Source organism: Sipha flava, unplaced genomic scaffold (genome assembly GCF_003268045.1).
Source record: "Sipha flava isolate LNK unplaced genomic scaffold, YSA_version1 323_pilon_pilon, whole genome shotgun sequence".
NCBI lineage: Eukaryota > Metazoa > Arthropoda > Insecta > Hemiptera > Aphididae > Sipha > Sipha flava.
This window is the reverse complement of record NW_020273008.1, coordinates 986173-1000361: the sequence shown is the minus strand read 5'-3', so window position 1 is coordinate 1000361 and position 14189 is coordinate 986173. Positions and strand designations below refer to the sequence as shown.

General features: G+C 34.2%; 2 protein-coding genes across 2 annotated transcripts in view; both read right to left on the bottom strand.

Annotated features, from left to right (window-relative positions):
- Positions 1-605, bottom strand: part of LOC112686691 — a 3151-nt gene extending 2546 nt beyond the window's left edge. Inside the window, exon 1 of the mRNA XM_025559099.1 lies at positions 115-605. Coding sequence (XP_025414884.1) covers positions 115-594 — 480 coding nt within the window. The 5' untranslated portion in view covers positions 595-605. The remainder of the gene's footprint in view (positions 1-114) is intronic.
- Positions 1-14189, bottom strand: part of LOC112686728 (lachesin-like) — a 207423-nt gene that overhangs the window by 38981 nt on the left and 154253 nt on the right. The gene's annotated exons all lie outside the window — the stretch shown is intronic.

Genomic DNA, 14189 nt, shown 5'->3' with positions numbered 1-14189 from the left:
ACGATTTCACGGCCTATGTCACCAAAGACAACACCCACGTTCATGTGGTTAGCACTCAGCGATTCAACGATGCTATTCGTAAGAACAAGAAATACGAGGATAGGAAAAAAACAGTTTCTGTGAGCTCAACACGACTATGCGTAAAGCATCGTCGATTTCATCTAATGTAATCAACCTGGTCGGTTCAACAGGACGGAGGCGACATTTTAGAGTGAAATGACGCATCTGAACGATTACACGTAACATCCGATCGTAGGACGAAAACCGCGAAAACCACTCTACAGGAGGGTCGTTGCGTTGTACGGCAAGACTAACAGGACGCACTTCCGGAAATTTTGAATGTGATATTCGAACAACGTCATTCCCCCAGTTTTCCGGTGCGTCATAAATAAAATGTGGGCCGCACCAATATAACTCATGTCGAGCCAACTCTGACAGCATGAGCCCACGCGACGCACAGTCGGCGGGGTTATCGGATGAAGAGACATAACGCCACTGACCATCAGGCAAGGCCGTTTGAACCTGGTGCACTCGGTTGGAAACGTATTGTTTAAACGTCTCATGTGGGGTGGTAAGCCAAGACAGTACCACCATAGAATCTGTCCATGCATAGGTGTCTACAATCTTTACGCAATTGTACAGTACGGATTTCACATGGCTCAACCATCGGGAAAGTAATACGGCTGCATTGAGCTCCAAGCGCGGAACGGTTAATGGTTTTATAGGCGCTAACTTCGTCTTAGTACCAACGAGAAACACGGATGATTCGCGTGGAGCGTCAAGTACGCGCAAATAAATGACTGCCGCATAGTCCCTTAATGACGCGTCGCCAAATCCAAATAAAGAACACGCAGCGCCTGGTGCAGTGTTGCAAAACCGAGGGATTTGTACAGACGAAAGCTCTGGTAATTCTATAACAAACTGTGCCCAATCAGCGCGAATTTCCGGAGGAAGCGGTCCGTCCTATGTGCGTTGCATTATATGCTTTGCAAGAAAAATGGACGGGGCGGACAAGCCAAACGGGTCAAAGAACTGAGCAGTGAGCGAAAGGACGCCGCGTTTCGTATACACAATTTGTGTATCAAGGTTGAGCTCACAGATTAGACAATCATCATAAGGGTACCAATGTAACCCTAAGACCTTCGTACCTAGGTTTTCACCTTCGGCGAATGATGTGGACTTAAGTACTAGGTGATCACCGGTATTGCTTGCAGCACAGCCGGCGTGTTGCTTGACCACTTGTGGAGTTCAAAACCGGAACGGGCGAGGACAGATATCAAATCGGATTGTACCGCCAAAACACTTGCGACGTTGTCCGCTCCATAGCAAATGTCATCGACGTACGTCTGATAACATAGTGCGTCGCGAACAAGCGGAAACTGGGCACAGTCGTTATCAGCAATACATTGTAACACACGAAGCGCTAAATAAGGTGCACAATTGACCCCATAAGTCACCGTATTCAGCTCATAATCAACAACCTTATCGTGCGGCGAATCGCGCCACAGTATGTGTTGAAACGTGCGAAATCTAGATGACACTAAAATTTGGCGGTACATTTGACGGATGTCCGCTGTGAAGGCATGTCGGAACCAACGGAAACTGATTAAAACATCGACGATCTCACGTTGTAATTTCGGTCCGGAGAATAAAACATTATTTAATGATACGCCTGAAGAACATTTCGCTGATGCATCAAATACTATCCTTATCTTGGTGTTCCCATCTTCATTTTTGCACACTGCGTGATGGGGAATAAAATATTGGCCAACCGAACGAGCTATGGACATGTGTCCTGAAGACAAATAATCGGACATGAATTCGTTATACAATGACCGCAACTTGGCGTCGAAATTTAGTTTACGTTCCAAACCCTCAAGGCGCTTTAAAGCGACGTTACGTGACCCGGGAAACATAGAGAACTGAACCGGGATCCGGAATGGTAACGGAACAGAAAACCGGCCTGAAGCCTCACGCACGCACTGACTCTTAAAAATCGACTCACATTGGCCTGTCTCGGTGAACTGTACGGTCGCAGAGTCTGGTTCTTCGACGTGCCAGAATCGATCTAACAGTTCCTCGACTGATGTCGTAAGGGATACAAGAGAAGTGTAGGGGTTGGGATTATCAATGGGTAACACTGATCCTATCAATAACCACCCGAAAATTGAATTGAATGCAGTTGGAAGTACTTTATCTACCGAAATTTGATTACCGATAAGAATGCTTGAAAACAGGTCAGCTCCCAATAATAAATCAACTAGAGCAGCTTGTCGAACGTAGGATCGGCTAATGCTAAATTAGAGTAGCTTTCCTTTATCCCCGGTTGTAATGATTGTCGAGGGAGATTGGACGTAATGGCGGGCAGTACCCACGCCTTGAATCGCAATACGGGTTCAACCAAAAAACGGGGTTGAATTTGACAATCCGCGCGACCTGTGATGCAGAATCTACTAGCGTGCGTACCGTTTGTAGAGTCCCTGACTTATCGCGTATGTGGACTAACGCGGTTCCTAAAATTATAGACGGACTGTTGTGCTCGCCCACCAGCGATGTAGACCCGCATGGTATAGAAACAGACAATTGGGAATCGATATCACCACTGGTCTTGTCCACCGCATCGGAATGAAGTAGCACATGATGTTTCCGGGAACACACGGTGCACTTAGTTTTAGACCTACATCTATTGGCCCAATGCTTGTCACTTAAACATAAAAAACAAAGACGATTGGTCCGGGCAAATGAAATACGATCCTCCTCCTCCTCCGACATAAATTTTTTACAAGCACTTAACGAATGCATTTGATTATTGCAACATTTACACTTGTCAAGCGGCGCCCCACTGATCTTGTTGACTGTAAACGAAACAGCCTCACCTTTATCTGATTTCCGCGCCAGAGACGACAGATTATTAACATGCACTTTACCAGAATAAGTGGGCTTACGCGAATCCGTCACGTTTTCTAACACAGAAATTCTAGATTTGAGGAACTGGGTGAACACATGAAAAGACGGAAAACTATCGGAATTTTCTACCTCGAACAACTTTTGAACACCGATGGGCAGAGCCCTACTTGCTAATGAGAACAAAATAAAGGATCCGAGATCTGGAATGTTCAGCGACGTTAACAACGCGACACTTTCACCAAACGTGGCTACAAAGTTAGTCAGCTCTGATAAGGACTCATGTTGAATCGGTGTGATATTCAATAATTTTTCGATGAGGGCGGTCGCGACCACACGGGGTTTATCAAATCGTTCATTCAGTACCTTAACCGCGAGCTCGTAATGGTCAGAACTAATAGGTATACCTTTCACCGCCTCGGCAGCCGCGCCCGACAAACAATCTAATAAATAATACATTTTATCACTATTAGATAATTGGGAATGTTTGTCCATTAATGCAACAAAACGGTCATGAAACATTGGCTACTCATGAAAGTCTCCTTTAAAACATGACAGGGGAATTTCGGGTAAGCGTGACTTAACACCACCATCGACACTCAAGGTCAACGCTATGACGCCCCCATTACTCGATATTTGGCCATTAACAGCCTCTGTTGGGGACCACTTGTTTAAGACTATCTTAATATCTGTTATTAATTCACAAACCTGCGACTGAAGATCGACGGAATATTCCGTTACAGCATCTAACGCGATCAAACAATCTAGTACAGATTCATCCTCGGCAACGAAGCTAGTCCACATGGCCGCTAAATCCGAGGTTGATACTAAGAAATTCGGCAATATGGCCGGTTCGGCTTTGACGCGTTTCGACAAAGCATGGACTGAGCGTATGCGGGCAACTATGGTATCGCGACGTATCAAAGCACGCGTTTTCCGACGAGTATTACGCGCGCGTTCCTCAACCTTATCGTCCACCGGCACCATGATAGGATAATGTAAAATTAAAATTAACAAGTACTCAAGCGAACTCTTACTAATATGGTGGGCACTACAGCGATTATGACGGCATGCACGAGATGATAATCACACCTTCCCCATTAATAGTAAATAACAATGCCGAGTATAAAAATAAATATCATAAATGTAAAATGACCAGTATTATGTCCGACACGATTCGAGAAAAATAAGTGATACGTACACGTATCAACCACGCTCTGCTACCAAATGTTCGATCGGGTAGAACACTTGACTGGTCACCTCACACTTAAAAACTATTAAATGATTATAACAAGGTTGGTTTTAATCCAAAGTAATTATATAATAATTCATCATAATTCAACACATTGGACATAAGATCGGGCGCCCGGAATAATAATAATATAAACATAAATACATAGATATAAAATGTAATACAGCCAACCACGGTAGTGTACTCAATTCCATCGATGACAGTGCAGCCAACTTCCTGCTGCCGAGAGCGGGCAGGCACTCCACGAACAACGATGTATCGTACAAACGGCGACGCAGTGACGACGGTGCAAAACACGCCCGGCGGTACAACGTACAACGGCGCAATGGCGACCGGCGGCAAACACGCACGACGGCGAAGGGCCGACAAGCGGCAAATACGCACGACGGCGAAAGGCCGACCAGCGGCAAACACGCACGACGGCGAAGGGCTGACCAGCGGCAAACACGCACAACGGCGAAGGGCCGACAAGCGGCATATACGCACAACGGCGACTACAACCGACCGGCGGCAAACACGCACAACGGCGAAAGGAAACGGGCGACCGGCGGCAACGCACACGATGACACCGCAAAATCACGCGGAAGGTAGAAAAATGGCGTGAATCAACAAAGGCGCACAAGCGTGAACGAAACAAAGTAAAAACAGCATACACGTTACGATAGATCGGCGATATGCCGCCGTCGGAGGCGAACATACGACGACGACTGCGGGGGTTCGTAAAATACGGACGGTGACGACGTCGGGGCTCGCTGTCGGTCGCGGTTATCGCGGGGAAAACCGCAGATAAGGTCGACAATATTATATTTAGACAACCAGCTCGAACATATCTTATTTTAACCTATAATTACTGTAATTTAATCTAATATTGTAGTTTATTATTTTTTTTTATATTTGTTTTGTCAATGTCGGCTAATAACCATAGCAGTTAAAGCCTGTAAACCTTAAATAAAAAAAAAAAAAAAGAAGAAGAGTACAGTTTCGAATTCTTTATTCAATGTAAACGTCTTGATAAATATTATATTCATACAAATAAAAACGGGTTGATAATGATAAATATAAACACATCGAGTAGTAGGTATGTTTAGAGTATTGTTGTTTGAAAATAATATGTGTTTAGGTCGTTAGACATTTTTATCCAATTTTTATTCGGTTTTTCAATCCAGCTACTTGATTGTATAAGGTCGAATTGATTGAGTTTATTGAGTTTTTAAAATTCCATAATGTTTTTATTTTTTATTTTTTGTTGAAATGACATTCGACTAACATACGAGCATATATATATATACTACCGGCCGGTACATGGTGTACTTGCGGATTAAATAGAGTCAATCGAGATATTTCTTGGCACTGAAGTGGAAATCGATTAGGTCCGCGAATAGGTATTTGTTTTGGAAATAAAATATATTTTTTTCGTTCCGTGATGACGCACTTGGAGGTAATTTTCTAGACGGCGACGAGGAATTGTATTTTCTCTAGTTCAATTGTCTGTCCACATGTTATGTCATGCATGCTCAATTATTCCACGTTCGTATTTTGATTGATAAATATGATTTCGTGGTCACCTTTTGCATAGAGTTTTTTGTTTTCCGAACAGACAGTTTCACTATACGCGTTAACATGAAGTATGTAATGAAATTTGTTTGGTTCTCAAGTCGTTTGAAAACGAATGGGTTTTTCAATTATTTTCATTATCCAAAAGTCATTAATTAATAATCATTCAGATTCCGAGTGCGTCTATAGCCTTCGTAAATTAACTTTTCTTTTATCAATACGATTGTTTTTTACTAAGAAAAAAAATGTTTTTCATTAGAAATTTTAATTAGAACTTAAATGTTCTACTTTGATTACTTTTACGGCTTCTGTTTATACCAACACCTTTTGCGATAATATTAATTTGTTCATTTTCAGAATACTTTCATTATCTTGAATTCTGAGAGACTATGTGAAATTATAAATCTAATTTATTGCTACAAAATGAATCACATTGGTGTTTTCAGAAAATTAATGTAATTTGATATCAGAAAAATAATGTAGTTATATACCTTGTAATAAGATTAAGTTACAGGTTTATACCGAATATTTAAAACGGTTTCCATCATTTGAAATAAATAGTAGTGTTATTTTATGTTTAATTAATTATTATTGATTGACTTAAAATAGCTATAAATAATAATAATAATAATAATAATAGTTTATTGTCAAAACAATATTTTACATACATAAATATTAACAATAATTAAAAGTAATATAATTTTGACGCCGCTCCAAAAGCATAGCTTGTGGTGGGTGCAGCAAGTTTAATACAAGACTAACATATTACCATTTGTTTATAATATACATATAATACTTCTATTTTAAATACATAATTATAATAAGCAAAATATAAACATATTTCATATAGATAAATATAATAGAAAAAAATAATTTCAAGTTTTTGTTTATAATATAATATGATTTAGATTTAGATGTTTTAAATATTTTTTATAATGATACTTATTTTTATATGATTTTAAATTAATATTAAGCAAAATACATAAACGAATACCGACATTAATAATCATTTTTCTACCAAATTCTTTATGGGTTACTGGAATATTCAGATTTACTGATTTTTTAAGACGTGTTTGATATCTATGTGACGGGTAATTATTTTTTAAATCTGAATTAAAAATATAATTAATGATATTCCATATATATAAGCCATTGAGATTTCTTACATTAAATGTATTGTAAAGGTCATCTACATGAAAATCATACGGTTTCAATAGTATAAATCTTAACAGTGAGTTTAATGTAATAATAAGTGGATTTAAAGCAGACTTTGATGCATTTCCCCAAATAACAATGCCATAGCTAATAATAGATTATACAAGTGCTAAATAAACTGTACGCAAGGTTTGAATGTCGAGGATATTTTTTAACAATTTAAATTTATAAAACAATTTTCGTATAGTACTAACTACATGATTAATATGCAAATTCCACCTTAAATTTCTATCAAAAATCACCCCAAGGTATTTAATTGATTCAACATGTTCAAGCTTATCACATTTATAAGAATCTAAGGACCTATTACAATTAGAATTGTGTAACACTAATGGATAGTAATTAAACTTTTATTTTTATAAATTTCAAAAAACATATACTTTGATTTTTTAATATTGAGTTCGAGTAAATTATTTACGAATCAGTTATTAATAGTTTATAGTACGAATGTAGCTAATATATTAACTATATTATTTGAGGCACCACTGACTAAAATTAAGGTATCATAAGCAAAACTTATTATTTTAGCATTTAAATTTAAGCTCAATAAACCATTTGTATAAATTATAAAAAATAGAGGTCCTAACACTGTACCTTGTGGAACTCCATAGTTAATTGGTAAAAAATTACTCAAAATATTATCAACTCTAACAGCTTGATATCTTTCAACTAAAAACGACGAGAATAGATCAAGTGCTTTACCACGGACACCAGCATATTCCAGCTTATTAATTAGAATACTATGGTTTACCGAATCAAATGCTTTTTTTCAGATCAAGAAAGATACCCATTACTTTATTATTATTATCTAAATTTTCTCTTATATATTTATCTGCTTGGACTAAAGCATCATGTGTTGATTTACCTGACTGAAAATCATATTGATTTTTTGGAAAAAAATTATTTTTTATTAAAAAGTTATACAAACGTTTTTTTAAACATTTCTCAAAAATTTTACTAATAGATAATGAAAATGAAATTGGTCTATAGTTGCCACAATCATTCTTATCACCTGTTTTAAATAAAGGAATAATAATACATTTTTTAAAACAATCAGGATACACCCCACATTCAATAGCCTTGTTAAATATTAAAGAGAGAGGTAGTGATATAAGTTTGGATGATCTTTTTAAAAAATAATTTGTCATTCCATATTCATAATATGAACATTCGTCTTTTAATAAGTTCAAATAGTTCTCAATTTCTTCGATTAAAATTGGATTAAGAAATAGTGATTCATTCACGTGACATTTATTATTTAAAAACTCTCAATCTAATTTATGATAATTATTTTTTTTTATATTTTTTGATATATTCTCTCCAACATTGGTAAAATAGTTATTAAGAATATTGCAAATTTCAAATTTATCATAAACTATTTTATCATCTTTACTATAAAGCGAATTAATAGGAATTTTGGGTTTTATGTACATAGGAATTAGGAATTGTACTTAGGAATTTTATGTACATTTTTTCTTTTTTATTTATTGAAACTAAGATACCCCTCGTTATCCATTTTTTTAGTTTAATAAATTTACGACAATTTTGAATTTTAACATCCGTGGTACAACTATTTATGGCTGTATTTATTTTTTCATTGAACATAGCCAATGCATTGTTAATAGACAGGTTATTTAAATGTTTGCCCCAATCTTCGTTGTTTAAGATTAAATTTAGTTTGTTATAATTAATTTTTTTTAATTGATGTTGGATTTAAAGAGGTATTTTTTAGTATTATAATTGTTTATCAGTGAATCAATAACAGTTAAAATAGAAGTACCATAGTGATTAGTAATACCAATACGTATAATATAACTAGAAATAGAATTAATGTCTATATTTTTTAAAAATATGTGATCTATATTACTATTAGAACCATTTTGGCATCTAGTTATACCATTTATACCAGAGAAAAAAAACATGTTTACTCATTATATTGAGATAATTAGTTATAATAGAATTATTCGACAAAATATTAATGTTAATATCTCCACATATATAATGTAACTCACTATTATTATTTATACTGAGGAAAAATTCAAGGAAATCTAAAAATAAATCAACATTGTAACTTGATGATCTGTATATTCCAGTAACCCGGTAGTAAATATTATTGAATGAGATGGTAATATCTAATGAATTACAATATTTAATTACATTATAGTTTATACACGTTACATCAAAATAATCTTTTACAAAAATGGTGATTCCATCTGATTTATTTAAAATGCCTAGACAGTGATACTGTTTATATCCTGATATGCTAATGTTACAATCATTGGTTAACCAAGTTTCACTTAGTACAATAACATCGAATCATTAATAGTACTCAATAGAGTAGCTAGTTCATCTAAATTACATTTAATACTTTTTATATTCATTGCAAATATAGAAAATCTTTTTTCATAAAATTTAACCTCATTTAAAAAATTAATATCTTTTGTTTAAACACTATTTACAGCCCTAATTTCATCACATATATTTTGTAAGGTATGAATCATTTAAACTTAAACAAAATAAAAACATAATAATATACAGTATTCTAAAATAACAATAATTAATTCTTTATTACACTATCATAGAGTTGAACGACTTTTTTTTCAATATCAATTTTAATAAGTTGGTTGATAGAGATGACTCGAAAACTATGTGAACTTTCATTTTTTTTCATAAAGACTCCGCTTGAGTTTGCCCAGATATATTTGAAATCATACATCTTTGATAATAATTTTGATAACCAGAATAATTTTCTATTTCCCACTGATAATTGATCATTTATATTTTATTATCTGGGAATACTGAATTTATGTGATTGGCCTTTAATTGATTACCTGACTTATATGCAGTTTTAATTCCAGATAACAAATTATCTTTTGTTATTTTATTACTAAAATGAACAATGATCTTTCCCTGATTATCTTTATTACTTTTCAGCCTATATAATTTCGATAAATCCGAATTTTTAATTTCTCCGTTTAATTTTTTCCCAAGACAGATAATTACTTCGTTTAATGATTCTTTGGCACTAAAAGGAATACCAGATATTTCTATATTATTAGCAAGGTCATTTTGCTCGGATATATTAGAGTTATTTTTTAATAATTCTAAATCGTTTATCAAATTTTTATATTTGTTTTCCATGTTGCTTAAACGGTATTCAACATCATTTACTTTATCAATTACACTATCAAGTTTGGAATTAAAATCATCAATTTTATCTGAACAAAAAGTTATTGATTTTTCTACCGAGTTAGTCGAAGTGACCAAATTTTCAATTTTTTGATAAAATAGTCGATATATCTGCTTTAACAAGACTTAGGCTATCTATAGATTCATCCTTAACTGAAGAAGAATTAGTAATATTTTTTCTTACTGTAATATTGGATAAAGAACATTCGATGCATTTCCATGAGTTCCTGTTAATTCCTAAATGTTGTAGTTTCTTTGGAGAGCCTATATCAGTACACTCAAGGTGGTAAATATTACGACACTTGCAGCATTTAATATTATTAACCGAAGAAGAAGAAACATCACTATTACAACTAACGCACAATATAATATAAAAGATAAGATTACGAGATTTACGATGAAAACACAACCTTTACCTACGAGTGTTGAAACTGAACTGTTGAAAAAAGTTGAATTAATTGAATAGTTAACGACAAAGACCAATGATAATAAAATATTTTGACCAATAATTATTTAAATGTTAATACTATATTATTAATTAATATTGTCCATTATTTTTTGAAATACTTCAATGTATACTTGCAATAATAATTATAACTCTTATTTATCTGTACATAAAAAACATTTCAAAATATTGTTTTTCCTACCTAACTGAGATCTGGTTCAAAGTCATCACAGAGATTTTCAATTGAATTAAGATACTTGTACGGGTTTTTTTTGTCGAACATTTTGTTCAAGGTTATATTTTACTATCGATTTTGCGTTTGTCTACATTTTAAGTCATACGAAAATTGAGATCAGTATAAATCCTGATTTAATATCGTGTGTAATATTATTTTAATAATAAACGCTGGATTAAGTTTTTTCTTTTATCATTTCTCCGCGCTACGTTCAATTTCCGTCCACGTTGAGACTATAAAAATACAAGTGTATAATATAATATAACTGCAGTGTGTAACAGAGAGAGAGAGAGAGAGAGAGAGAGAGAAAGGAATGATAAACGAAAAATAGAGGAAAATTACTTGGGGAGAAAGAAGGGTAGAGGATAATGAGATGCGAAAGAGTGAAGAACCGACAGGGTGGGTCATTTGGAATACTGGCGTCGGGACGGTGCACCGCGGTGATCTGTACACAACACCGCACATACATATACACGTATATTATGCAGTAGCTTTTAACCCTACAAGAGGTAGGTACACACATATATAAATTCTCCAAATTCGGTGACATAATAAACGCGATACGACAACGGAGACCGTAGTACACACACACACACACACACACACAACGTGCCCATTCCGCGTTGTTGACTTGGAAATCTACGACAATTTGACTCGCAAACGCGTGTGTATATGTGTACCTACCGATGCACTAGCCCGAGAACGGTTCGCCAGACGACGGCGATGTATGTATGTAAGTGGTTCTCGGCCTTTGCATTATAATTGCACTGATTATTATGTAAATATACGTTCGATGGTGGTTAAACAGTCCAAGCGTCTTTTCAACTCAGTGTAGGACGAATTTCACGTGCGGCGAGGGAAAGGTAAATAATGGAATTTAAACAATAACATTACGATTGAACTTCCGATGGTCATCTTTGAGGAGGGCGGATTGTCCTACATCAATCGGTCTCGAGTCGCGATCACAAATGTCGACTACCTCACCGCCATGACCGCAATAAATGTGATCGATTCTGTATCGTTGGTTCATGCGTCTAGTCCGCACAACGTTGTTTGATAAATATTTCGTAAGCTGGAGTTACAAATAAATAATGCAACGTCACAAAAAGAAATATCTCACGATTACCGGTTTTTCGGTTTACGTCTCGTACAATATAGACAAGAATGAGTCGATAGGATATTTTTCCGATGTCTCGATGTAATCGGTAAATTGGACTGATAAAAAATCTTTCGTTTATACACACTGTAATGTATGTACGGTTAAAATTTACCTCTGCGATTTCTAAGGTTTGCTGATATCAACATCATATTTTTTTAGCAGCTCTGAAGGCGATCGATTGTACACGATTTTCAAAATAATTTCGGGCCAAGTATCGATTAAAAAAAAAAATATTATACTTTTTTGTTAATTAATTCTTTCACACTGACCTTCGTCCCTTTGTTTTTTTCGTCGAAATACCAAAACACATGTTGTCCAAAATATTTGCATTATTATTACATGACTTTGTTTACTCTTCTTTTTTTTCATCGGTTCCAGGATTTACTACTAATACAAATTCTTTAAAAAAATCATCATCGAATCTCATTCGATTCCCACGATGTCTATTCATGAAATATTGGCGAATAAAGCTTATAATAATCTCTCATAGGCTGCATCCGAATTGGTTCCCGATATTTTATGCATTCTATTTTTGTAAAATACCTTCGATAAAGGATTATGCCTATGGATTCTCCCGATAATTCAGTTTATCTAATAATTTCTCCAATTATAAATATATTTATATAAATAAAATAAGAAACACATTATACGTAGATAATGATGGTTAGAGTGGTATAGTTAAATATCAAGTTGTTACAAAGTTGTACTTGTTAGTCGTTTTCTGTCCGTTACGTGTTATATACTTTTTTAAGATGGAATTCATGTACAGTGAAAAAAAATAAGAAATTTTGTGGTGTTAGATGATTTTAAATTTGGATATCAAAAATAGTTAGTAGATGACATTGAACTTTGGATATGTGTAAAAAAAAATTATATAATTCAACAAACATACATTATCAAAACATTAAAAATATAACTTCTTTTCGTATTATAAACAAGCATACCTACATCAAAATAAGCATAAACAAATTTCAAAAAAAATTAAATTATCATAATACTAGAAAAAACAATTTTTAACCATATCTATTAAAAGTAGACAGTCCTAAGTCTGTATGAAATGGGAAGGAAAATTGAAATTACTCCGTAATAAAATGGGAACAAATTCGGATATAATTTCCGTTAGAAATCGGGAATCAATTCGGATATACCCTCCTTAAGAATTCGAGAACTAATTCGGACGTTTTGGAACCAATTCGGATTTAGCGCTCTCATATATACACATATAAACGCGCTCGCGCAGACACATGTATATAATATTCATAAGCGTGTTAAGACTTGACCTGCAGCCGCAGTTTAGCTTAATGCCTGGTGCTATTTTAACGAACCGATGTTTTTTCAAAATTAAATGTGTCATTGGTTATAACTAGTAATTATTACATTTTAAAAGCATATTTATTCAGTATTTAGTGCATAATTATTTAATGTATATTTTATAAGCTTTTTGTGCATTCGCAGTCCTGGTCTTAATCTATTCTGGCTTAAGACTTAGTTGATCGGCACCTTTTAAAAAATGCAGGAGCAGTTCAGGCGACCTTGAATGCCACCGATTATACGCCTATGATATTATTACTATACCTTGCATATTATAATATTTTGTCAACGAATACGTGCTAAAAGCACGTGATTTTCCAATGCGACTTGCACACTATAATCAACGATATTTTATGCGCATCAAATACGTAGATTCTTGTAGATAAAGTAAAAATAATTTTTATTGATATTTTTTCCTGTTTATAATGTAATTATAGGTTATAATATTAATTTTTTTACATAAACTTTACAACTATTAATTATTATATCCATTAAACTTTATATAAATCTTATATAGTTATTTAAAAGTTGATAAACAACTTTGTGTCGACTGAAAATACTTACATAATAATATACAGGAAAAGGTGTATTGTGTACGCGAAACTTGACGTTTATTATGTTAAACTTTGGTTTGTTACGATTTGTTACGATTTCAGAACATAATTATTGTTATTAGGTTCAGAAGTTTGTTGAGAAGCCAATGAATAGAAGTAAGATTATTTTTTCAATTCATTTTTTATTTACGTTTTAATGAACCCCAAGTAACTACATGAGCACATTGTTTGGTTCTGATTATAGCACATTTAAACTTTTTCCACGATCGCAATTAGTTAACTAAATTAAATTGCTATACCAAAATGACAATAGCTGAACACATATTGACGATCTGTTAACGGGCCTCTATAAAATGAAGTATAAAAAAAAA